The 26,390-nt window shown below is 30.5% G+C and overlaps 1 protein-coding gene across 1 annotated transcript; it reads right to left on the reverse strand.

Moving 5' to 3' along the window:
* Positions 1–19,535: 19,535 nt before the first annotated feature.
* Positions 19,536–24,521, reverse strand: LOC139426125 (uncharacterized). Its single transcript, XM_071183864.1, has 2 exons — positions 24,440–24,521; positions 19,536–20,017 (listed from the first exon to the last, which is right to left on the reverse strand). The coding sequence occupies exons 1-2, from the start codon at positions 24,519–24,521 to the stop codon at positions 19,536–19,538; spliced, it is 564 nt and encodes a 187-aa protein (XP_071039965.1).
* Positions 24,522–26,390: the final 1,869 nt, after the last annotated feature.

The raw sequence follows: 26,390 nt of genomic DNA on the forward strand, positions 1-26,390 counted from the left end.
TTGTTAGTTTTTATTGCACCATTAGAATAAAATTACATGAAATATCAAGAATTAATTAACTACCATGTTTATAAATTCATGATATTTTAAACATTATTTGAATTACGAAATGTTGCTGAATTACGAAATTTTTGAATGACATTATTTGAATTACGAAATTTTTGACTTACATATTTTTTTTAATTCATTTAAATTTTGCAATTCATAAACATAGATTCTATAAATTTTCTTGCATAGCATGCAAGATGCTCTATAGTCCCGATTATAACATGTGTATTTATAAACTGTGATAAAAAATTAAGTTCATTCAAGTCATTTATAAATTATGAGTTGCAAATTAATATTTAAACAAGAAAAAAATAACTTTCTTTGAAATCAAGCGAATTACAATATTGGATGACAAGATAGAAAATTAGTATATTTTCTGTATGGATGACAAGATAGAAAAAAAAATACATCAGCAGTTATTTGATTACCAAGCATGCTTTGAGTACGAAGCATGCTTGGAAGCTAAACACTGGGGGTTCCGCGTCGGGCTGACCACTTAACCGGAGCATCTGCTCTTGCACCTCAGAGCCCAAAGGTCAAGAAAACTGAGATGGGCACAGTAGGCCTTGGAACTCTATAGGCTGTCGCGCCACTGAGTTTAATTTAGTTTGTTTGAATACCTGATGAATTGAGAAGATATGAAAACTTGCTAACAATAACACTTTGTAATTAAATCCTATTTTCAAACTTTTCAATGTTTTTAATCCATCCTTGCTCAGAACACAATAATGATTCGTCACAATTTGTTTAATATTTTTTTTCTTATTTAAATATTTTCCGAAACCCCTAACGTGTTTGCAATTTTTACTTTCTTCATGACAAGGATTCTAAAAGTAATATTAAAGACAGTAATTACGAAACACCTTGTAGTTCTACATGTAACTATTATCTTATTTTTGAAAGTTTATTTTTTAATAATTACACTAAGAAACAAAGTTTGGTCACTACCAGAATATGGTAAAATTTACCATGCTTCTGGCTCTATGGGAACACAAAAAAGCTGTGTAGTTTTTACCGAAGCGCTTTGGTAATAATTTTAGTAAAAATAACAGTAAAATATCGTTTTATAATGAGCGTTAAAATGTGGTAAAATTTGGTTATTTTATCATGATAACTTAGATGTAGGCATGAAGGACCATTTTTAAGGTTCAATTTACTTTTCAGTTAGACAATTTTACTTCTTGTGCGGTAACAAGGACTATAATTTTTGAAAACCGGTATTTCCGGTGAAACGTTACCATTTATAAGGCAAATAAATGGCTTAAATGCCGCATAATTTTATTTTATTACCAAACTTATACTTAAGCAGAAATGTCATTACCATACATGAAGTTAATTTTACCAGAATATTTTTCTCCGTGCATACAGCAACAGTAATTTTAACAATTTTTAATTATTATCAGCACTAATTTCGCCTCAAAATATCACAATGTTCGAAATTCTCGCTCACAAAACAGAACAAAAATTAAGAAGCAATTTTTAAAAATCATTTCTATAAAAACGTCTAAACCTTATTTAAAGCAGAGCCCTTCTTTTAAAGGCATCGTTTTTTCTTTAATTTCATGAAAAGGAAGAAAGGAAAAAATGATAGAATAATTTGCGTGGGAGAAACATTATCTTAAGCTTCTATAGAATATTCACTTATCTCATTGATGTGAACGCTGCTACCGCATTTCCCCATCCTCTTTAAGATCACCCTCTTCACATTCTCAGATGTGAAATATGTACTAAACAGCTGTTTTCATAGGGGGCAACTAAGGGTCGAAAAAAATCTGGAAAGTTTTCTCAAACGTAAAAGGGTTTTTTACAAATATCTTTCACAGTTTTTTTCTAAGTCCTTTAATGAATTTATACAGTTAATTTAATCTTGTAAAGAAATATTTAATTAACAATTTAATAAACATATTGCGAAAGCATTATTTTTTTAAACAAGTGCTGTAAAAACTATCTTTGCTCAACATGCAGCTTATTTAGATTAAGCATACTTAAACATTAATTATCGATTATAATTATTTCAGGAATAATAGCTCAAAAATCCCATAAACTCATATTTGAATGATTACCGGCATACACATTTTAGTGAAAATAGTATAAAGTCAAAAAATATTAAAAAAAATAATTGGCTAGCAAAAGCATGAATGAAGGTAAAAATATTAAAAAAATAACGGGCTAGCAAAAGCATGAATAAAATAAAATAAACACATAAGGAGACAAACAATAAAATAGAAGCAGACGATAAAATTAGAAGACTTTTTGTAGAACAAGAGAGATGTTGGTTTTTTTAGAGATTAGTTTGTTTTGGAATTTGAGTTCTCATATAACCAGTTACGGATTCATCTAGTTTGTTTTATAATATTTTATCTATCCCGTTACGGGTGAGTTTTCATATATCCCGTTACGGGTACTTTTTCTAGTTTGTTTTATAAGATTTAACTATCCCGTTACGGGAACTTTATAATTGTTACTGTATTTGTTGTGGTGTGAAATAAATGTTTTTTTTTTTAATAAAACAAAGAACTGCATCTTAATATAGCTTGATACGTTATAATAGAGAATAAATATTTTAAATATAAAATTTGTCTCATTATTAATTTCTTTAAGATGCAAAAAATAATAAAATTTTAGGTTACTATTTGAACATTAGGAGAAGAAGCTTTATTAAGCCTATTAGTAATGCATTCTAGGTGACACTGTCCAACGCTGTAGAAATTAAATTCAGACCTTCCAGAACATTTTATTTTTGCTTTAGAGGCATATTGCTGGTCACCGGAATCCAGAAAAAGAAATGATTAACTTATAAGTTGTTTAGTGTAAATTTCTTTAAAAGATTCGATAATTCCAAGATTCAAAGGTTGCAGCTTTCTGGCTATCCGTGCATTGCCGTCTCGCCATCCTTCTGATTTTGACTCAAGGGGAAATCTTCGATAGATAAAAGAATAATAAAATGGAATAGAAAGAAGAATAGAACCTTTTCATCCAACCTGATATTTAATTCGATCATATTAGAATAATTTTTCATTTATGAAATAATGAAGTAATTATCATATTGAAATAATAACTGAATGATTCTCATAATTATGTTTTAATAATTATATTCTAATGCAATCTATCTATCTATTATAGCTAATCTACTGTATTTCTTTTAAATTCATTATTATTAAATATTTGGCAGTAAAAGTTATTTTAGCAATTTTTTATTATTACCATTAATTTCGTATCAAAATTTCGCAATGTTTGATAATCTCTCTCACAAAACCAAAGAAAATTTCAAATATGTTTCTCGATGTCCGAGGCGAATTTGTAGCAAGCAATAATAAACACATAATCAATTATTAATGCTTATCAGGATTTCGTGTGTTTTATTATTAATTATTGCATGTTTTATTGTTAAGTAACACTTTTTAATTGATTTGAAGGTGATGTCACTAAGCAATTTTTTACGCTAATTAAAATTTACTTTCGGCTACTTTCATTCTTTTCTGTGAATGATCATGCATTCTAAATCATGCGTTCTTTTCTGCGAATGAAACACTTTACTCATATTTTAAGATGGAAGTTAGGTTTTTTAATTCAGCATTATTAACATATTCTAGAGCATTTCTTTCCTGAAAAAAATATTCATTTCAATTGCATTTTTAATTTATTCAAATACTTAATATATATATATAAAATATAATATATTATCCTTAAAAACATTTAAATTAATTATGAATGTATGAATTTGAACTTAGAAAAATAATATAAAAAATGTATTAGAATCAGTGATAAAATCTGAAAATTTTGGAAGCTGTTCTAATTTTCTAGCACCTTACGCCTTAACACTTAATCTGAAGATTTTGAAAACTGTTCTAATTTTATAGTACCTAATGCCTTAACACTTAATCGAGCACCTTTTTAATGTTTATATTAACATCCAGTGAAGAATTAATTAATTAAGAATGTATAAACTTTTTCCATTGACGAATTTGGAAACATTTTATTAAAAAGAACGATATTAGAATCAGTGATAAAATCTGATGGTTTTGAAAACTGTTCTAATTTTTTTTTTTGCACCTTAACACTTAATTCCGAACCTTTCTAACATTTGTATTAACATCCGGTGAAGAATTGATTAATTATACTTCTAAATTTACTTATTCTAATGAAGAATTTGGAAAAATTACATTAAGAAAAAAAAAAGAAGAAAAAATATTAAAATCAGTGATAAAATCTAAAAGTTTTGAAACAGTTCTAATTTTTTAGCCCCTTACACCTTAACACTTAATCCCGTACCTTTCTAATGTTTATATTAACATCCGGTGAAGAATTAATTATATATGAATGTCTGAACTTGCTTATTCTATTGACGACTTTAGAAAAATTTTATTTAAAAAAAAAAAAGAACATTATTAGAATTAGTGATAAAATCTGAAGGTTTTGAAAACTGTTTTAATTTCCTAGCACCTAACACCTTAACACTTAGTCTCGCACCTTTTTAATGTTTATCTTAATATCCGGTGAAGAATTAATTATGAATGAAATTAACATCCGATGAAGAATTAATTATGAATGTCTAAACTTGCTAATTCTGCTGACGAATTTGGAAAAAATTTTATGAAGAAAAAGGAAACAAATTATTAGAATCAGTGATAAAATCTGAAGGTTTTAAAAACTGTTCTAATTTTCTTGCACCTTACATCTAAACACTTCCTCCCGCACCTTTCAAAAGTTTATATTAACATCCGGTGAAGAGGAAGAGATCACTTCCTTTTACCCGCACACCCTGTATCCATATGGCCAAAAAGGTGCTTCTCCTCCCCCCCCCTCCCTCCCATCTCTCCTCATCTTCCAAGTGAGACTTGAGATATATAGGGGCTTCCGGAAAAAGGGAAAATATTAAAAAAAATAATATGTTTTATTTTAGTTGCTTAGTTACAAGAGTAGGGAATGAAGATAGGATAGGGAGGAGATGTGGTGCCAGGGATATTTTTAGAATCTCCGATTGGGTAAACTGTATATCGTCTGCGTTTTTCAACGTCTACCTTAAAATATTTAGGTTCCTGTCTCTGAATTCTAAATTTTTAGAACATTCTGTAATTTTAATATTAAGGTTACGTAATATTTAAGGTATAATTAAAAATATTTAAGGTTCTTGTCTCTGAATTCTAAATTTTTAGAATATTCTGTAAAAATATTTTCTTCAAAATATATAATAAAGTTAGATTTTAAAATTTTCTCAAAATGCAGCAGTAGAAAAATGGTTATCCAAAAATGTCTAAACACACGATTTGATTTGATTTAAAAGCTTTCAAATTACCTTGAAAAAGTAATAAATATGTCATACATTGGTTTGTTAGGAAATTTTAGACCGATTTTAATATTGTAGGAGGTATATTGATTGATTAAATAAGTAGAGGGCGTATGAACAGGTAAGAATATATATGAGTTATTTAAAGAAAATAGCATGCGTACACTTTCCGAAATATGCATCACGATAGCAAAATATGCTAAAATGTTTATGTTAAATTAAATTAGGGAAAACGATGCTTCTTAATTAAAATAAACTTGTATATTAGCTTAACGAAGCTCGCTTTAAAGCCAAATATGCGAATATTTACTGTTACTAAAACATTAATGATAGAATTCGTATTTCTTACATTGATTAACGGATGGACGTACTTTAAATTATCTGTCTCCAGTGATTTTGGGTTTAAAGAATAAATTTATTGTTTTTATAAGAATTCCGTCCATTTAGCATATTTTGTTATCATAAATATTATAAAATTATTTAATAAAATTAAAAATCACCTTCTCAGAATATAATAATCATTATTATGGAACCCAAAATATGCATGTCTTTAAAAAACAATTTACTTCTGAGGAATCAAATAAAACAATTACTGAAGAATCGTGCATGACTTTCACCTTCTCTGGGTTCGAATCATAAACAGAAAATGTCGATCATCAGTCGGTTTTCATCTGATGCGAAAATTAACGGAAAAAAACTCGCATCTGATGTTGGTGTAAATTTGTCCAATTGTTTGTGTTATTATTTTCAGCTTATGCACAAACCAAAAATTTATTTAGAACTAGATTAACTGCCTGTCCAGATCTGCGAATTCAACTGTCTGACATAAAATGGCATTTCTTAAAGCTATAACTCCAATTTTTACAATTACAAATGGATTTTCTTTATGAATTCGAAGCTCCGCTGAAAGAGGAGCGATTATATACGATTCCATAAACGAAAATATTACATGTTTGTTATATATATTTGTAAAATACATACATGCTATGCTATGCATGTCTGAATTATTTTGGAGCTTATAATTATTGTTTTACTGAAGAAAATAAAGAAAGAAAGAACTCAAACGCAATATTTGCTTCTTCATTTTTTTTCGCACTCAGTTTCACTATAGAATGATGTAAGAGTCTAAAGTAAATAAATTTAAATAAACGCTGTTCGTAAAGTAAACAAAATCGATATTTGTCCTTCATGGAAAAAAAAAAATTCTCAAGAATCTGATTGGAAAGTGAACAGTTTCCACCTTAAAAAATATCCCACAAAACTCGTTTCTTAAATATTTTTACCGGGCCTATAGAGACCTATAACCTCACTTGTTAAATTCTGAAAAATCAACTCAACTCTTGAAGTATTATCGAAAAGGGCGTTTACCAACCCACCCAAAAACCAAAACTCGGCCTTCACGACATTTTATTAGTTGTGTGGCCAAGAAAATTCCACTTCTAAGGCCACCCACTGTTTCAAGCCAACCAACAGAGGAAAGGGCCAACGGCACCTGTTTTAAGTGGAGCTTCATTTATTTTTATTCCAATCTTCAAGCAGCTGCGAATACAACCACACAAAAAAAGAATAATCGGGTTCGATAACACTTTCACGTATATATCTTGTTGTTTTGCTAAAATGAATACAAACCGACTTCCGTGTTCTTCGGGGTTCATGTGTTATTTTTCTCCTGGGGAAGATTTTAATTGGGAGTTTTTCGAATCGGGAAACTAATTAGAGGTTGGAGCAACGAAATAGGGAATGATATCGGAAGATTGTGAAAGGGTCGATGGCCGATTAAAGCTGATTCCATGTGGTAACATGGAACATTTTGGCATTAAATGTACGTATTATTGACATAAAGACTATTAACAACAAAGAATATTAATGGTAAATAATGATTCTTTTTTCCCCAAATGGGAGCCAATTTGCAGTTATTTTTCATGCCACATTTTAGATAAAATTTAGGCACGCAATTTTTAACCTTTTTCAATACCTATATTTGGAAGAAAAAGAGTGTAAACTTTCAACACGACGCAGTTTTCAATGAATGCAACTCGATTTCCTCTCTAGACTCATATCATTAACTCGTTTGTAGTAGACGATTAATTTATTTGGATTTGGGCTTATTACCTGAATCCAAATCAATATAATTCTAATCAATCTAAAACCAATCAATCCAAAACCAATCAATCCAAAACCAATCAATCCAAAACCAATCAATCCAAGACCAATCAATCCAAAACCAATCTATCCAAAACCAATCAATCCGAAACCAATCAATCCAAAACCTGTCAATCTGAAACCACTCTATCCAAATCAAATATCAACCAAACCAACATATTTACTCTATCGATAGCTAACTTATGGAAAGAGTGTTACTATGTGGTGCATACCAGGTATTTTGGTAGTATACTAGTGTAAAATTAAATTACTTTTATACCTTAACGTTTATTAAAGGCAGCAATAAAAAAAAATTTAATGCAAACAAAATATTCAAAAAAATATTTGTAACAATTGTCAACGAGCCGATTCTGATCAGGAAAAGTAGATCTTAAGTCTATACTGAAGTTAAGATCTACGATCTTAAGCCACAATGAATTTTTAGTACAGAACAAGAACCTCTTTTTTAGAATAAGACCTAGTCAACAGCAGGAGAAGAGAGGGATTGTCCATCCTCCAGCTTTTGAAATTTAAGAAAATTTCAGAAATGAAGAAATTTAAGAAAAAAAGAAAATTTTTATGACGAATTACATATTATTAACAACAATCCTTGAAATGTATTTGTATATCTGTTATTGTACTTCGTATAATCATTATTTTGCAAGATCAACTCATGTAGATAATCTTAAAATATAAACAAAATAGTATGAGGTAACGGGTATGTCAAGTTTACAACAGCGAGCTAGGTTTTGCTCACAGAATGCAGTTTGAAAAAAATAATTAAGCCAGAGATGTACTTACCATTTACTAGTTTCTCCAATTGACAAATGGACTTAGACAAAGAGAAATCAAAAATGAAGAAATAATTCCTGAAATTGAAATTATAAAAAGAGCTTTGAAGCTTTAGTAACTAAAAAACTTTTAGACCCACTTCACTATTTTCATACACTAACCAAATCGAAGACAGAACCTTCAGCTTTTCAAACACAGTAGCCATGTTTCAATCTTGTTAGTTGAATTGTCTCATTAGTCTGGCTAGTTGAATTATTATCTTGTACTCTTGCTTCAAAATTGCTGTAACTCGCAGGTATACTAGAGTTATATCATGAGTTCACACTATCAGATTAATAAAAATTGGTTTCCTTTTTCTTTTTCGTTCTGAAATATTAAGTGATAGTATTAGGAGAAAATGTATTTCTACAATAAATTAAGAAAATAAATGTAAAACAAGAATGGTTTAGTTCATGAAATAAATAATTTACCTCAAGAATTTCTATACATTCACCATTTTGTTGAACTTCAAATTGCTTAATTTAAATGGGTGTAAAAAAAGATGTAAATAAAATATGAACGTGCACAATGTGAAATACAAAAATCTTGGTGCTCATAATCTCGGTTATTTATTCATTCATTCGTGAATCCATTTTTCGTTAATCCATTTGAGATTAGTGATTTATATAAGTTATAACAAAACGCGTTAGAACAGAAAAATATATTTAATATCAATAACGAAGAATGATGTTAAACGTTACAGAATCCTGAATGGAATCTGAATATTAATTAACTTTTACATCACTTCGCATAGCGCCATCTGTGAGAGGAGAAATATTATTAGCATACAAAATGCTCTTTAAATGACAAATCTATTTTACGTAAAGTTTATCTTTAAAAAATGGTTACAGAATCCTGAATGGAATCTGAATATTAATTAACTTTTACATCACTTCGCATAGCGCCATCTGTGAGAGGAGAAATATTATTAGCATACAAAACGCTCTTTAAATGACAAATCTATTTTACGTAAAGTTTGTTTTTAAAAAATGATTAGTTTTGTCTAGACTAAATAAGTTAGTCTAATTCAAGACGTTAAAAAATCTGTGTAAAAGCTTATCAGCTTTGCTTCTTAAATATTAAAGTTTAATAATTATTAAAACTTCGAAACAAATTCACACGTCTTTAAACTTCAAATGTATCTTTGAGCTATTATACCTCTTTCCAGAAGTAAATATCTATGCAACAGCATCAAGGCGTTAAGCAAAGAAGTTCTTGTCAGCATGAAGTTGAAAATACTTTTTACGACCTTGGGGATACAAAAAAATGATCCTAAATACTTTTCCACGACAGGTTAATCTTTTTATACTAGGTGTACAAACCATAAAACCATCTTTTTAAAAACAATTATAAAGCTCAAAACTACCTTAAAACCCTTTCGAGCCGACTGTCACATATATGTGCCAGCAAGAAACGCGCTCACTTCCCGGCCGACACACCCGCGTGTCAGAGAGTTTTCTCGTTCACCCCCGACCGTCACTTATTTGTGCCAGCATTTCGGAACGTTTTAAAAAATGAAATTTCTTCCAAAAGATGGCATTGTATGTGCATATGGTTTCAGATGCATGTAGATTTGACCTTCTACTCAAGATGAAAGTACATTCACGTGGTTTTTAGGGGAAGGAGTGGAGGGGGGGAATGTTTTATGAGGGCTCTTTAAATTAGCACGTGATATTTATTTACAGTAAGTAAGGGAGTTTTTTTTTTTCTCGCTACTTTCGATTTTCGGATTAGTTTTTAGTGGATAAGTGGACGTAGGACTGTGTATAAATCCCTGTTTTAAAATTTTTCATACGAAAAAAGAACTTTAAGTCATATATTTAGTTTTCAGATTTGTAATGTTAAATGTTTTAAAATAACAAGTACATAATGAAAATAGAATGTGAAAAATATACATTTAAACAAGAAATAACTTAAGTAAATAAAGTTTCCATAGAAATATACATAAAGCATATGTCACTTAAATACTCTACAGAACAATATTAAACAACGCGCTGATATATCGGTAATTTCATGGAATTAGGCTTAACATCAAAAAGCCCTCCGGCCCTGGGGAGACACACGCTAGAGAGACTGTCGGCCTCGGCGGTAAGCGCGCTTTCGCGCTTTGCGTCGCGAAAGGGTTAAATCATCAGTAAGAGAAATAACTCCTCAGTTCTTCAACCACTTGAAATGTAAATAATTACTTTGAAGGCGTAATGAGAAATTATTTACCTGAAATGAGTTAGCATGAGGCTAAAGAGTAAAAAGTATCAGGTTATTCGTCTTTTTTGTAAGAACTGATTAAAAAAAAGAGTTATAAAGGTAACAATGAAAACGCATTGCAAGGTGTAAAATTTTTTTATTATTTTAAAATTTAAAGTTTTGAGAAAAGTGAATTAAAAGAGTTAAGATTTTAAAAATAAAATGCATGTAATGTGTAAACTTTCAGAAACAGTCATTAAATTCTAATTAATAATTTTATAAAAATATTTTCTAGAACTTTTAAATTGATGCGACGTATTAATCGTTGACATTTGTGCATTAATAGAAAGCAAAAAGCATAAAGCAAAAAAAACTTTCCATGGCGAAATCTGTTTCATCTTTAGTGGTGCTTTAAAATTTAAAACTTAGAGAAAAATTTAATTCAGGTAAACTTAGATCAAACTATGAAGTCTTAAATGCTGACTTTTTTAAAAAATATCTAAATTTAAACGATTCATTGCAAAATTACACAGTAAAGTAATTCTGCCATAATTTATTATCGTTTCGATATTAAATTTTTTTTTCAGCATTTAAGTCTTCATAGTTTACTCTAAGTTAAACTATATTCACTTCATTCAGAATTTGAATTTTAAATAACTTTTGGAGAAGAAACTGACTTTGAAGTGAAAACTTTCTCACGTGGTATACCGTCCTCAAAAGAGTCCCTTGACCATCACCCCCCTACGAACTCAGATATCCAAGGGGTGGAGACGGGGAGGGAAAAATTCTAGGTATGCTTCTAGTCCTCTTTATTTAATTTTCACAAATAAACTGATAATCTGAAGGATGAACTGATGTATAAAGAAAATATCCATCAATTCACATATACAATGATTCTGCGCACCTTATGCCCTTCTGTTCCATCAAACGGCTTATTAAGAGGTTCTTTAGGTCCTGTGCTCATGAAGAGCTTATCGACCGTACTTCTACTAAGTCTTGGGTCCCGCAGTGGACTGATCGTTAAGACACGGTTCCCAGCAGATCACCGAAGTCAAGCATCACTGGCAGCGGTCAGTGTGCGGGTGGGTGACCACTTGGATCAGTCTGCGTAGGGACCGAGTGTGTGAGGTATTGGTCCTCGTTAAACTGTGCTACCGTAAAGTGCTCGACTTCGCGCGCAGGTCGTCGGGCTACCGAAGCGGGGGTGCCATCCCCGCCGTAGAGGATCAAAATTGTGATGGCATGTCTTCGAATTATCCTCCGGGATGTTTCCCAGACCGTCGCCAATAGCCCATTGTACAGCTCTAGTGCGACGTAAATTAACAACAACAACAACATCTACTAAGTCTTGGAGGGCTACCATCCTAAATTTGCGAAATAGCCCAAGACGAAGAGCGGTGGGTGAATTCCACTTGGCCACCGGTCATGATTGTCTGCGGAAACATCTGTCTAGATTTGGTATCGTTCCTTCCCCGGTATGCACTCTTTGCAGTTCTGGTGAGAACATGGACTCCACGCACCTTCTACGCTGCTCTGCACTTTGCAAGAATTCTACCACTGAACGCTATAGGGAAGCTAGAGACATGTTGTGATTAATAGACTTTGTTGCAGCATCTTTTGTTTCTGTTCTTATTTTTATTCGATGTTTATGTATGCTGTTACTGTCTATAATCTGCCATTGGAAATCAAATTAAAAAAACATATACAATGATACAATAATAGATATTTTCTTTATTTGGCAATATCTTTCTGTACATGTGAAAAACAAGCCAATCTCAATTTGAGATATAAAGCACGCCGTATTTCAGATTCTCTATTAATAGTTTTTTTGGTAAAATTATGCCAATACAATACAATTCAATGTGGCAAAATTATGCCAATACTTTTTTTTTCGAATGGCAGGCACTGAACTTTATTCGTTTCGCCTTAGAAGATGCCAGAATTGTTACTCATTTCGCGTGTGAACCAAAGTCACGGAGGCGAGTACCATTGCCCACTCCACATTGCCACAAACCCGCTTATGGGGTGGGCCACATTCATACATCTCACACAACAGAGGACAACACAAGAGAGAAACATCCATGCTCAGAGCGGAATTCGAACCCGCAGCCATTGGCTTCGCAGTCAGGCGCGCTTAACCGCTCGGCCACCTGGCCGGCATTATGCCAATATATTTAATAGTTTTTGATAGGTGGTTAAATAGTATACGGTTGCTTGTTTTTAGATTTTAGAAAAGCTTTAGTTTTAAATTTTAGAAAGTTTTTATCTTTGTTTTTATGCAAATAACATTAAAGGAATTTTTTCAGCGTCATCCAGAGCTTTTTTTCATCAGTTTAAATTGTAATAAAATTTGATTTCAAGTATCTGAAAATTTAAAAACATGTAGTTTAAAATTACCTATTCAAAACCACAAATTGCATCGTATTATTGCTTCAAAGTTTGCTGGAAAAGTTGATAGAACTACTAAAAATTATTATCAAGAGCTATTTCTTCTAATTTAATAAAGCAACCCATTTATTTTCTAACTCTTTTGAAAGGTATTTTGCTGTCTAATAGTAATATATCATCAGAAGTTTGTTTAATAGAAAAAGTATCATAAACACAAAACTTAAAAATTTAACCCAAAATCAATCAGGGCGAGAACAAAGGCCTCGTAAGGATTGAATGCGTAGTTAAATGATACATGAAATAGATGTGGCTATGTAGCGCTGAATTATGGGTACAAAATCTCTCTAAACTGTAGGATTAAGAGCCACGATAGCTCAGGGGATAGAGCGTTCGCCTTCCAATGAAGCGAACCGGGTTCGAATCCCAGTCGATACGAATTCCGCATCAGGCTTGCACCGACCACAGTGCCGACGAGAAATATCCTCAGTGGTAGACGGATCATGGGTTAAAGTCCCCTTGCCGTCAGGTTATCCGTGGGAGGATCTCGTGCTCTTCCTCTTCATGTAACGCAAATGCGGGTTAGTTCCATCAAAAATTCCTCCACGGAGGCAAATTTCTCCCAGTATTTGATCCAGGAGTTCCCTTGTCTTCTGGATTAGGTTCAAAATTACAAGACTTTGGAGTTGAACATTAGTAGTCGGTAAACCCATAAAATTGGGTCGACTGTTCAACGACGGTTATAAAAAATAAAAATAAAAACGGTAGGATTAAGCGTTTTAAGAAGCCTTACCTTACCCAAACGTGAAAGAGACTACAAGAACAAATGAAAAAAAGGAAAGGTGACTGGGGCTCCTGGTTTCTAGGGAAGTCTAATTTACCAAGAGATTATAAACAGCCTACTTGAGTCGATACAAAGGAGTTTTGTTAGAATCTAAAAATTTTCATTTCAACGAATATTTAAAAATACGCCGACCGGCCTGTGCAGGGGGCAGGGAACTGTCCTTGCATCAGAAAGGCTCTGGGTTCAAATCCCGGGCAAGGCATGGATGTTTCTTTCTCTCTATCTGTGTTCTATGCCCTTTCTCCTTTGTGTGTGAATGTGACCCGCCCTATAAACGGGTTGTGGTAGTGCGACGTGGGCGACGCTGCTCCACCGCCGTGGCTTCGCCACAGGTGCCCACTGGGTAACGAAAAGATAGTTGCAGTTCTGGCACTTTCTGTGGACAATAGTTCTAAGTGCCCACCATTAAATANTTACGTAAAGTTCATTTTAAAAAAATGGTTACAGAATCCTGAATGGAATCTGAATATTAATTAACTTTTACATCACTTCGCATAGCGCCATCTGTGAGAGGAGAAATATTATTAGCATACAAAATGCTCTTTAAATGACAAATCTATTTTACGTAAAGTTCATTTTAAAAAAATGGTTACAGAATCCTGAATGGAATCTGAATATTAATTAACTTTTACATCACTTCGCATAGCGCCATCTGTGAGAGGAGAAATATTATTAGCATACAAAATGCTCTTTAAATGACAAATCTATTTTACGTAAAGTTCATTTTAAAAAAATGGTTACAGAATCCTGAATGGAATCTGAATATTAATTAACTTTTACATCACTTCGCATAGCGCCATCTGTGAGAGGAGAAATATTATTAGCATACAAAATGCTCTTTAAATGACAAATCTATTTTACGTAAAGTTCATTTTAAAAAAATGGTTACAGAATCCTGAATGGAATCTGAATATTAATTAACTTTTACATCACTTCGCATAGCGCCATCTGTGAGAGGAGAAATATTATTAACATACAAAATGCTCTTTAAATGACAAATCTATTTTACGTAAAGTTTGTTAAAGAAAAAAGGTTGATTTTGTCTTGACTAAATAAATTAGTCTAATTCAAGACATTAAAAAATCTGTGTAAAAGCTTATCAACTTTGCTTTTTAAATATTAAAGTTCAATAATTATTAAAACTTCGAAACAAATTCACACACATTTAAACTCCAAATGTATCTTTGGACCTCTTTCCAAAAGTATATATCTACGCAACAGCATCAAGGCGTTAAGCAAAGAAGTTCTTGTCAAAATGAAGTTGAAAATACTTTTTACGACCATTAGGGATGCAAAAAAAATTTTCTAAATACTTTTGCACGTCAGGTAAACCTTTTTATGCTAGGTGTACAAACCGTAAAACAATCTTTAAAAAAATTGTAAAGCTCAAAGCTACCTTAAATCATCAGTTAGACAAATAACTCCTCAGTTCTTCAACCACTTGAAATGTAAATAATTACTTTGGAGGTGTAATGAGAAATTATTTGCCTGAAATGAGTTAGCGTAAGGCTAAAGAGTAAAATATATCATGTTATTGCTATTTTTTGTAAGAACTGACAAAAAAGAGTTATGAACATAACAATAAAAATGAATGCTATGCGTAACATTTTGAAAACAGTCATAAAATTATAATTAAAAATTTTGCAAAAATACATTTTAAAACTTTTAAATTGATGCTATGCGCGTTAACCGCTGCCTATTGCGCATTAAGAGAACTTTATATTGAGGTAGAAACTATTCATGGAAAATTCTACTTCATCTTTATTGGTATTTTAAAATTTAAAGCTTAGAGAAAAGTAAGTTAGAAAAGTTAGTTAGAAGAGTTATTAATTATAACAATAAAAATGAATGCTATGCGTAAACTTTCGAAAACAGTCATAAAATTATAATTAAAAATTTTGCAAAAATATTTTCTGGAACTTTTAAAATGATGTCAACCGTTGCCATTTTTGCATTAATAGGATGCTATAACGCAGAAGAAACTTTTCGTGACAAAATCTGTTTCATCTTTATTTGTGTTTTAAAATTTAAAGCTTAGGAAAAAGAGAGTTCAGGTAAACTTAGAGTAAACTATGAAGTCTTTAACTCTGAAAATATGTTTCAAAATATCTAAATATAAACAAATTATACAGTAAGTAATTCTGCCCTAATTTGCTAGCATTTTGATATTTTAAAATTTTTTTTAAGTGTTTAAGGCTTCACGGTTTATTCTAAATTAAATTGTGCTCACTTTTTTTCATAATTCAAATTTTAAATAACCTCTGACAACACAATTTGAAGTGAAAACTTTCTAGCGTGGTATAGCTTCCTCTGAAGTAATTTTTCCTCTAAAGTAATCCTCTAAAGTAATTAAGTTCCTCTAAAGTAATTAAAATAATTTTTTAGCGCCATCCAGATCTGTTTTCCTCAGTTTAAACTGTAATAAAATAAGATTTTAAATATCTAAAAATTAAGAAACATGTAGTTTGAAATTACCTATTCAAAATCGCAAATTGCATAATTTTAATGCTTTAAAGTTTGGAAGAAAAATTCATTGAAGTTCTAAAAATTATCAAGCGCTATTAATAAAGTGACCCATTTATTTTCTAACTCTTTTGAAATTGCTGTCTAATAGTAATATTTCATCAGAAGTTTGTTAAATAGAAAAAGTATCAAAAACACAAAACTTAAAAATTTAACCCAAGATCAATCAGGGCGAAGACAAAGGCCTCTTAAGGATTGAATGTGTAGTTTAATGATACAAGAAATAGATGCGGCTATGTAGCGCTGAATTATCAGTACAAAATTTCTCTAAACTGTAGGATTAAGAGCCGCGATGGCTCGGGGGATAGAGCGTTCGCCTTCCAATGAGGCGAACCGTTTTCGAATCCCAGCCGATACGAATTCCGCATCCGGCTTGCACCGACCACAGTGCCGACGAGTAATATCCTCAGGGGTAGACAGATCATGAGTTAGAGTCCCCTTGCCGTCAGGCTAACTATGTGAGAGTCTCGTGGTCTTCCTCTCCGTGTAACGCAAATGCGGGTTAGTTCCATCAAAAAGTCCTCCACGAAGGCAAATTTCTCCCAATACTCAATCCAGGAGTTCCCTTGTCTTCTGGATTGGGTTCAACAAGACTACGGAGTTGAACGTTAGTAGTCGTAAACCCATAAAATTGGGTCTGCTGTTCAACGACGGTTATAAAAAAAAAACTGTAGGATTAAGCGTTTTAAGAAGCCTTACCTTACCCAAACGTGGTTTCCAGGGAAAGGTAATTCACCAAGAGATTATAAGCAGCCTACTTAAGTCCATACAAAGAAATTTTGTTAGAATCTAAAAACTTTCATTTCAACGAATATTTAAAAATGTGTTAATATCTCGTTAGAAATACCCGACCCTGAAAAGACTTTCAAAGACTTACTTGCTCGACTAAATAATTTTTATTTATATTTTAAGGATGTGACGAGGAGCTTTCAATTTTTTTTAACCCCAGTGTGCGGCTTAGTTCGGGTCCGACTCTGGCTCCATATTTTTAAAGTAGCTGCTGGACCCGGTCGGGAATTGAGATGTAATTTATCCATTAATCTACTCAGCAATCAAAATTTACTACTCAGTTTGGTTCAGATTTTATACTAGTACAAGTATATGGGTACTTAAATAACACGCCCTTATGAATTGTCCAAAACTGCAACAAAAATTTGTAATTCATGTTCAAGTTCCAGCTGCATATATTAAGAAAGAGTTTTATTATAAAATGGAAAGCCACGTAAAGAAATGGTGCTTTAAAATTTCGAAAAATTAATAAATAAGATGTGTATTTGCAATATTATTGAATGCTTTGGTATTCTAACTTATGGATTATCTTCAACAAAAATATACATCAGCAAAATTTCAACTTGGAAAGAATATGTGGTATTCATATTTTTTATAGAATTGTACAACCTATTTATTTTGGGATGTCAAAAAAACAGTTCTCAAACTGAAACTTTAAAATACAAATAACTGGTTTCATTTCATTGTTCCCCGGAATTGTTACATGACATGAGTTGTCATAGTCATGCATAGGAGATATGAAATGCAACAATGACTTTACATTTTTTAGTTTCTTTTTAATAATTCTGTTAGTTTCGTGTTAATTTTGTGTTTATGAATTTTGTCCTCAACTCTCTCTTCTAGTAGGTGTTGGTCAAAGGTTTCTCACCGGGTGGCAGATCCCCATAGCTATTTTTAGGGGGAGTACCTTATTTTAATACTTTAAACAAAATTTTCATTTTAAAACTATAAAATAGAATTAAGGAAGATATTTTATTATTTAAGGAGGTATTATTTTAACATTTGAAGGTAGGTAATTTTTAAAATCTTTGTTCTTTTTTTTTTGGGGGGGGGGTGATTATTTTACTGACAAATTTATTATATCATCAATGCAACAACAAATGTACAATAACATAAAATAAAATAAAAACAAGGGAAATGTATTTACAACTAGTGGTATAGTTTGAAAATTGTTAATATTTTTAAGGAGATTATTTTTTAATTTTGAATTATTGACCAAAATCATGACTAAACGAAGTTCTACCTAACCAGTTATATCTGGTTAGATTGATTTCTGCGTAAGTTTGTTTGTTCACGCAGTGCTCTGAATTTATACGAAGGAGAGGAATGAACTTTCATGAATTTGAATTTGCATTTAAAAAAGAAAAGAAAAGAAAAGAAAAAAAAATCAAAGGGGAAATATATCAAGTGCACACTCAGCCGAAAATGGAGTGATGAAAACAAAAAAAAAATTTTGATTAAAATGATCCCTCTAGTTTAAAATACTAAAAATATTCTTAATAAATAATGAAATTATTATTAAAAAACTAAGTTTGAATGCCCGTTTTATTATTAACATTTTATTTTTTTTTTAAAAATATTTATATTCTTTTTAATAAAATATTAGTACAAAACAAAATATATTCAGCTTTGTTTTACAGTAATTAGTTCGTTAACATCATTTAATTTTATTTTGATATTTTACCCCGAATTATATGTTGATAAGCTGTCTTATATGAAAAGAAATTATGTGATACGGTTGTTTTCGATGCATGCTAAAGTGTCGAAATCAGTTATTTTACAGATTATCTCCCTAATGTGAGAATTAACTAGGGCGATTCGTTAAAGTGCCAAAAACTTTTTTCTTTCTCGAATTATCTAGGTAATCTTTAAATGACCTAGATAATTAGCACATTTCCCACTAGGCACTCGTTAAAGTAAAAATAACTTCTTTGTTGAAACAACAGCAAATTTTCTGTACGCTTAAATAAACATAATGTTATTTATTTATTTTTCGCTGTCTAAAAAAAAAACAAGTTACTACGATCAAATAATCAATACATTAGTTAATAAAATCTATCATCAATCACTTTAAAAGCTATAATACAAAAGATTTAATTGTTTAAAATTTTATTAAAATCAAGAAAGCAGCATAATGTGTTTTTTAATTTTCGATGCCAAAGAATTAAATCAGTAAATACAATTAACAAATTATAGTTAATAGCTGTAGAGAACAAACTTTTGAACTTTAACGATACGCAAATCGTTAAGGTGCACCTTACATAAGTTCTTTTTTATTTCCAATGCCCGCCTGGGGAATGACCATTTGTCAATACCGGCATCTGATCTCAAGGGCAGGTGCTAGCTTTTACAGCGATTGTATTCTTTTATTTCCACTGATATACACAAACGATAAACAAAACATTAATAACAAAAAAAGTCGTTTGGTTGCCTAGCAACCAGCCAGAGTTGCAGTTATTATATTTACAAGAATTGGCAGACGATTTAAAACAATTATTTAAACTAATTCTCCATTGATGTCGGAACATCCTCCCCACCCTGGTCAACCTCAAGAGGAATGACCAGCTGTATAGGTCGAGTTATAGTCTCTCCATCCACTCTTAACAAGCATGTTCTAATTTCCCCATCACGTCCCTTAATGACATTGGTAATTCGGGCCTTCTTCCACATGTGTTTGGGTTTGACGTCTTCTTGTAGTAGCACAAGACCTCCTGCTCGGATGTTGAAGGAGTTATGAATATTGCGAACTTGGTGATAAGAGCGAAGTTGCAGCAGATATTCTTTGAACCATCGCTTCCAAAATATATCCAACGTGTCTTGTTGTTGTTTGTAGAGTTTCGTAAGTCTTGAATTGTTATTCAGATTTGTGAGTATAGCTGTTACTTTTCTACCCGTTAGGAAATGTGCCGGTGTCAAGGCTTCCATGTTATTTTCATCTCCCTCTTCATATACAAGGGGTCTGCTGTTAAGAGCGGCTTCTATCCCTATAAGTACAACGAATCAAGGAACATCCATGCCTTGCCCGGGATTCGAACCCAGAACCCTTCTGATGCAAGGCCAGTCCCCTACATAAGGACCCTCGATCCCTACACATCCTTGACCCCTACACAGGCCGGTCACCTCACCTGGTAAACTGCGGAAAACACTAGATTTCGCACTCCTACGGATTACACTAGGTAAACTGCAAATTTGTTAGGTATTTGGCTCATTAACGACATTCAAGACAGAGCGGATTTAGGGTTGACAAAGATATTTTATAAAAATTGTAATAGTTTTCCTCTTGCGATAAGAGTAGCAATACGGGTAGCAATGGAAAATTTATTATTATATTTCAGATAAATTTTCAGAACAATTTTTTAAGCAATTTTGTAATACTTCTGTTTAAAAATCATTTTGAAGAAACAACTTTAAACTCAATCGATTGTTCTGTCATGAATTTTTTCCCGATCAAGGTAAGAAAATTGCATTACTGATAATACAACAACTTTGAAACAATATACTAAAAACGTAATTGCATTTAAACCCATTTTTGTACAAACATAGAAATTTTATAAAATATGGTATTATTTTTCCTGTAATTTTTTTACAAAAAAATTATCGTGCCTGAAAAATAATACTTCGTATAAGAAATAAACTAGCGCGTGTATATTCACCATTGACCAAATCTATGAGCAAATCATTTAGTTAAATACTAGATTTTTTAAATTTTTATTTTATTTACAGAGCTTGCAACTTTAATACATTATAGAAACATCTGATTAGTTTCAAGTGGAATAATTAAACTGTTTCAAAAAGTTGCATTTTTCAATAATCGCTTCAACTTAATAAAACTTACGTAGTTTGAAAATTTATCAACAGAAAGTGTTTTCTCCAATTGAATTACTAATATTTATCAAAATCTTCAGAAGCCTTAAAAATGGCAGGAAAATAAAATTAGTGAAAAATATACGTCGCAGTGTTAATAAAAATATATTTATTGAAATGGTATGTTTACGCACCTTTGACCAAAAGTAGTTTAAGACCTAAATCAAGAANAAAAAAAAAAAAAAAAAAAAAAAAAAAAAAAAAAAAAAAAAAAAAAAAAAAAAAAAAACTCCAGCTGCTTTTGAAAAACAATCTCTGAGGTGAATGGAATCTACTGCTACCAGATATTCAACATTTTGAATTTCATAGCCTTAAGTCTTCATTGAAAATTTAATTCAGGAAGTGCTTAAAAAATTGAGTTATTTAAGAAAAATTTAAACTGGAGAGAACCGGTTTTTCGACCGCCGTCGCGGATGAAGTACACAGTGGCTTTACACAAGATGGCCAATGACTCCTTGCGAAGGAAAACTATCTTAGTTTTCACCTAAGTCATCCCCGGTCATCTTGTGGTCACCAAAATATAATCGGATGAGTTTGTAGTTATCTTCTCACATTATGTCGGAAGTTCATCTTTTTAATTATCTCTCTCAGATCTCGCCGATGAACATCAGAGGTAAACGTAACTTCTACCACACCGGAACTGAAAGTAATAAAATCGTCAATGCTGGATGCGTGAGAATTCTTAGAAATTAAACTTTCATAGCGTAACTTTGGTAGCTTAAATGTCATTTTAATTCGGAATTATTCGCATGATTTCTAATTCGAAAGCGTAACAATCGTTAGTATATTTAAGCTCAGATGTAGGAGCAAAAAATATGGATAATAACGCTTTTTAATATATATTTTAAAACCGAGAATTTTCTTTTTGCCTCGAAATTAATCGTATGATTTCTAATTCAAAAACGTAACAATTGTTAATATCATTATGTTCAGATGCGAGTGCGAAAAATCTGAATAAGAACTGAAATAGTTATTTTTGTTTTTTTTTTTATGCATATATTTTGATACCGACAATTTCTTTTCATAATTTACGTTGTCAGTTATTTTAAAGGATATGTAAGGAAACCGGATTACCTGCCAATTTTTTTTATTTTTAGCACTAAGTGATATTTTTGTATTGACAAAGTAGTGTGAAAGATTTATAATTATAAATTGAAAAAAAAAATTTAATACGATGATTTTGTAGATCTGTTTTTATTTCTGTTCTCTGATTTTTTTTCATTAAGTTGGAAATGTTCAAAAAATACTTAGAGTTCTTAAAATTTGCAAATGTTTAATAAATTAAAATTTTGTAAACAAATTTAATTTTTCAAAAAATATAAAGATTTAGGCATTTTAAAATTTCAATTTTTTTTTAATTCCTCCAAAGCTTATCTTCGTATTTATTTCTCTCAGAATGAAACAATGAAATCGGCGATGTGAGTTTTGTAAGATCAGAATTAAAAACAATGAAATCGGCAATGTAATTTTTGAAAGACCAGAACTAAAAACAATGAAATCAGCAATGTCACTCGGTGGCAAATTCTGAGAAATTAAAAATTCGGATGGTAATTCTGTTTGTTTAAATGTCAGAGTACAGTTGAAAGTGATCAAGTCAGATCGAGTGTGATATAAAATTTAAAAGTTTTATAACGCATGTAAAATCTATAATTCCATATTTAATTTATGTTTTACTGTATTCTCCTTTCAGTATTATTTATTCGCTTCACTATTTTACAAACTTTTAATTTTTAAAATTTTATCACATCACTTTTGGTAGAACACCCACTACATCATTTGTGACTAAATTCTTTTTCTCGAAATTATTCGTTATTATACGATTTCAAAAATTGAAACTATAGTAAATTTAAATGTCTTTTGTTCAATCATTCAAGTCACCAAAGGTGGTAAAATAAGAAAATTGTTTCTGTTTCCTTTGTAGATTGATAATTTTTTTTTCTTCACACTTTCGATATATTGTTCATCTTAATAGATAATTTGGAAAACCTGACAGCTCACAATATTTTTTTCTAATTTTACATCTTTAGCTTAGATAAATAAAAATGCTTCCTTAATAAAATAATTTTTAAAAAAATCAATCAGTCAAATCCATTTTGGAGATATTTCAATCACTCTCCTTAAATAAAATTATTTCCAAGTGTTAAAAATGATCAAAAATACTTAAACTTTTAGAACGCTTTAAAGAAAAAGATCGAACAAATAAATTTTTAAACTTCGAGTTTTTTTAAAAATTAAAAAAATTTCATTTTAATGGATAATTTGGGAAACCGGATAGCCAGCAATATTTTTATTTATTCTTTTTATCTTCAACTTAGACAAACAAAAATGTTTCATTAATAAAATAATGTTTAAAAAAATCAATCGATTGAACCCATTTAGTAATAATTTCATCTCTAAGAATTAAAATTAATTCCAAATTTTATTAAATTAATTCCAAATTAAAATTTAATAAATTTAATCCAAAATTAAATTGAAAATTCCTAATTAAAATTAATTCCAGATATTAAAAATATTTAAAAATACTTAATATTTCAAAACGTTAATATTTTAAAAAGATAAGAAAATTTTGTTAAACTTTGCATTTTTTTTTTTTTTAAATATTAACAAAAAATCAAATTGTTGGAGAACCTACAAACCTTTTTTTTATTTCAGAATTTTGGGTTTGATAAATTATAATTTTTTCTTAATAAAATTATGTTTAAATAAACCGATCAATTGAATCCGTTTAGGGATAATTCCATCAATCTCCTAATTAAAATTAATTCAAAATGTTAAAAATTTTCAAAAATATTCACATTTTTAAATCATTTTTAAAAAATATTTAAAAAAATTAAAACTTCGAGTTTTTTAAAAAATTAAAAAATAAGGATAGCTTAATAGCCCACACTTTTTTTTTATTTTCAGATTTTTTTATTAAATAAAATGATGCTCAAAAAAATCAATCAATTAAATCCGTTTTGGGGATATTCCATCAATCTCTTTAATTAAAATTATTTCCAAATGTAAAAAATGTTCAAAACACTTTAAAATATTAAAAAATTTGTTAAACTTATTGTTTATCAAAAAAATCATAAATTTTTTAAAATTTCTAAAATTTTAATTTTATGTTTAATAATTTGATAAAATTAAAAACTTTTACTAATCATTGTCTCAGCTTCGGTCACCCAGTCTTTAAATTTCAAAAAATTTTCGTCTTTTTTATATAAAGCAAAAACTTTCAAGTAAATTTTTTTTTTTTTTTGTTAATTTTCATTTGATTTCGTGACATTTAATAATATATAACATAATATTATCAAAAATATTGACTTAGGCATGAATAGACGAAATATGTGTCTTCCAGTATTTTTAAATCATATTACGTCATCAATTTTTTTTTTCTCCTTTCGTTTTTAAAGACGTCTGTAAAATTTTTAAAACCTAATTTCTTCAGAAGATTGGGTCACCTTTCAATGATTGCAATCAATAAGGCAATTTCAGCTTCCTTCTACGAGTTAAGAACCCTTAACTCTCAAAAATAATGGTAAATAATTTTCTATATTTACCTAGTGGGAAGCTCAGATGTTTGACTGAGATGTTATCATTATCATGAGATTTTCTATTGTTTTGAGGTTTCATAGCATCCATAATGATATAAAGTATAATTTTTCTCGTATTTCTTACTGTCAACTAACTATAAATAAACAATGTGAAATTTTTACTGACATTTTACCTTTACTTTAATAAATTATAGATATGACCTATAAAGAAAAGATGTCGCATTTTTGCAAGATATTATACAATTTCACATCTTTCGTTATAGTTATATTGTCATTTGTTCCTCAAACGTTTTAAAAATTTCTCCAAGTTTTTTTTTTTTTTTTTTTTTTTGNTTTTTTTTTTTTTTTTTTTTTTTTTTTTTAGTTGCATCGATTTCTTTTACAGCCTGCAATCCTACTAATTACGCCAGGGAATTGTTTTTATATATGTTGTTTTTCTTTAAGAAATTTTTCCGTGATTTACCTCAAGCTCAGATCACACTGATGATAAATTCATACAGAGATACGATGTAGATCAGGGAATAACACTTCAACTTTTAAGATGTTAGAATTTTAAATAAAATGCAAGCTTCTCTAATATTAAAAAAATTAAAAATTGCAAAAATGTGTATTTCATAACGACAAAAATTTATTGAATAAAAGACACCAGACTCAGCAAACTGAATTAAAGTTGTTTGCATATACACTGTAAATAATTCCGAAGCAATTTATGGTTGGAAATAACAGAAATAATGGGGACCAGTACTTTTTAGCGTAAAATCCATTTTTACCGGACAGCATAATCTCTGACATACCATAATTTTTACAGTAATAACTACAGTAAAATCACTGAATCACTCTAATGAAATAAGTATTACTGAGGAAATAACTGTATAATATTTTACGGTTAAATGGTTTTTACTGATGAGATTACCAAAGTGTCGGTACTTCATACCGTAATTTGATTGACCCGGAAATTTTTACAATGTACAAATGGTAAAATATCTAGTACTAAAAATGTGATTATTCGTAAGGTCACATTATAAAGTTACGTGATGAAGACATTGCAGCGAGCCACATAGTTTACAATTTTTCCTCTTATAGTTCTTTTACGGTCTTTTCTAACTGGATATAAATCCACCTAATGCCATATATACTATGGAAACTATTATAATTGCAGCTGGATAACTAACATTCCTAAAACGTACTACCAAACAGGTGACTAACACCAAAATAAACAACAACAAAAAACGCGGAAAAATAATGCGTAATACAGAAAATAAAGAAATAGATGATCCAAGTGTTTTTATGTATATGGACGCCTGAGCAAATACTTCGTGACTTTATGTTAGGTTTATAAATATTTCATGTTTAAATAAAACCAACCCCGATTCAATGTATGAAACACACGTGCCATTTAGTATAGGTCACTCCAACTTGGATGGCGTTATTTTGTTTTCGTGTTTTAACCTTTCTTGTAGGTATAAAAGAGGTAAAAAGAACCATTGAAGCAATATTTCTATATTGTTTATTGCTGTAAATAAACAATAAAAAAAAACATAGCGGGCGATGCGTGCATTGTTTCATTCAGATGCTCTCGGTGCAGTACCGGTCATCACATATAGCGTGTATTGTCATACCTGGGAAAGCATGGTCGAATGGACTTTTCACACAATAGGCACGAAAGCAAAAGGTGCTCCAGGTCAAAAACCTAGCTTTTTTTTTATCGCCACCACCTATTCATTTATCATATTTTTATGCAGAAGCTAAAGTTCAACAGTCCCTAATTCTGAAAAAAAATTAGGTATAAGTAACAGCATACTTGTTTGTTCTTTTAACCGTAAAGTACGCAGTTTTGTCGTTTTTTTTTTACCAGTTTGGATTCATGCGTGTTTTATGTTTCTGGTTGAGATTTATTGTGATATTATTCCGTTGGATTTTTGTCTAATGGGGGCATCAGTCGAGAAATATATATCAT

Source organism: Parasteatoda tepidariorum, chromosome 8 (genome assembly GCF_043381705.1).
Source record: "Parasteatoda tepidariorum isolate YZ-2023 chromosome 8, CAS_Ptep_4.0, whole genome shotgun sequence".
Classification (NCBI taxonomy): Eukaryota; Metazoa; Arthropoda; class Arachnida; order Araneae; family Theridiidae; genus Parasteatoda; species Parasteatoda tepidariorum.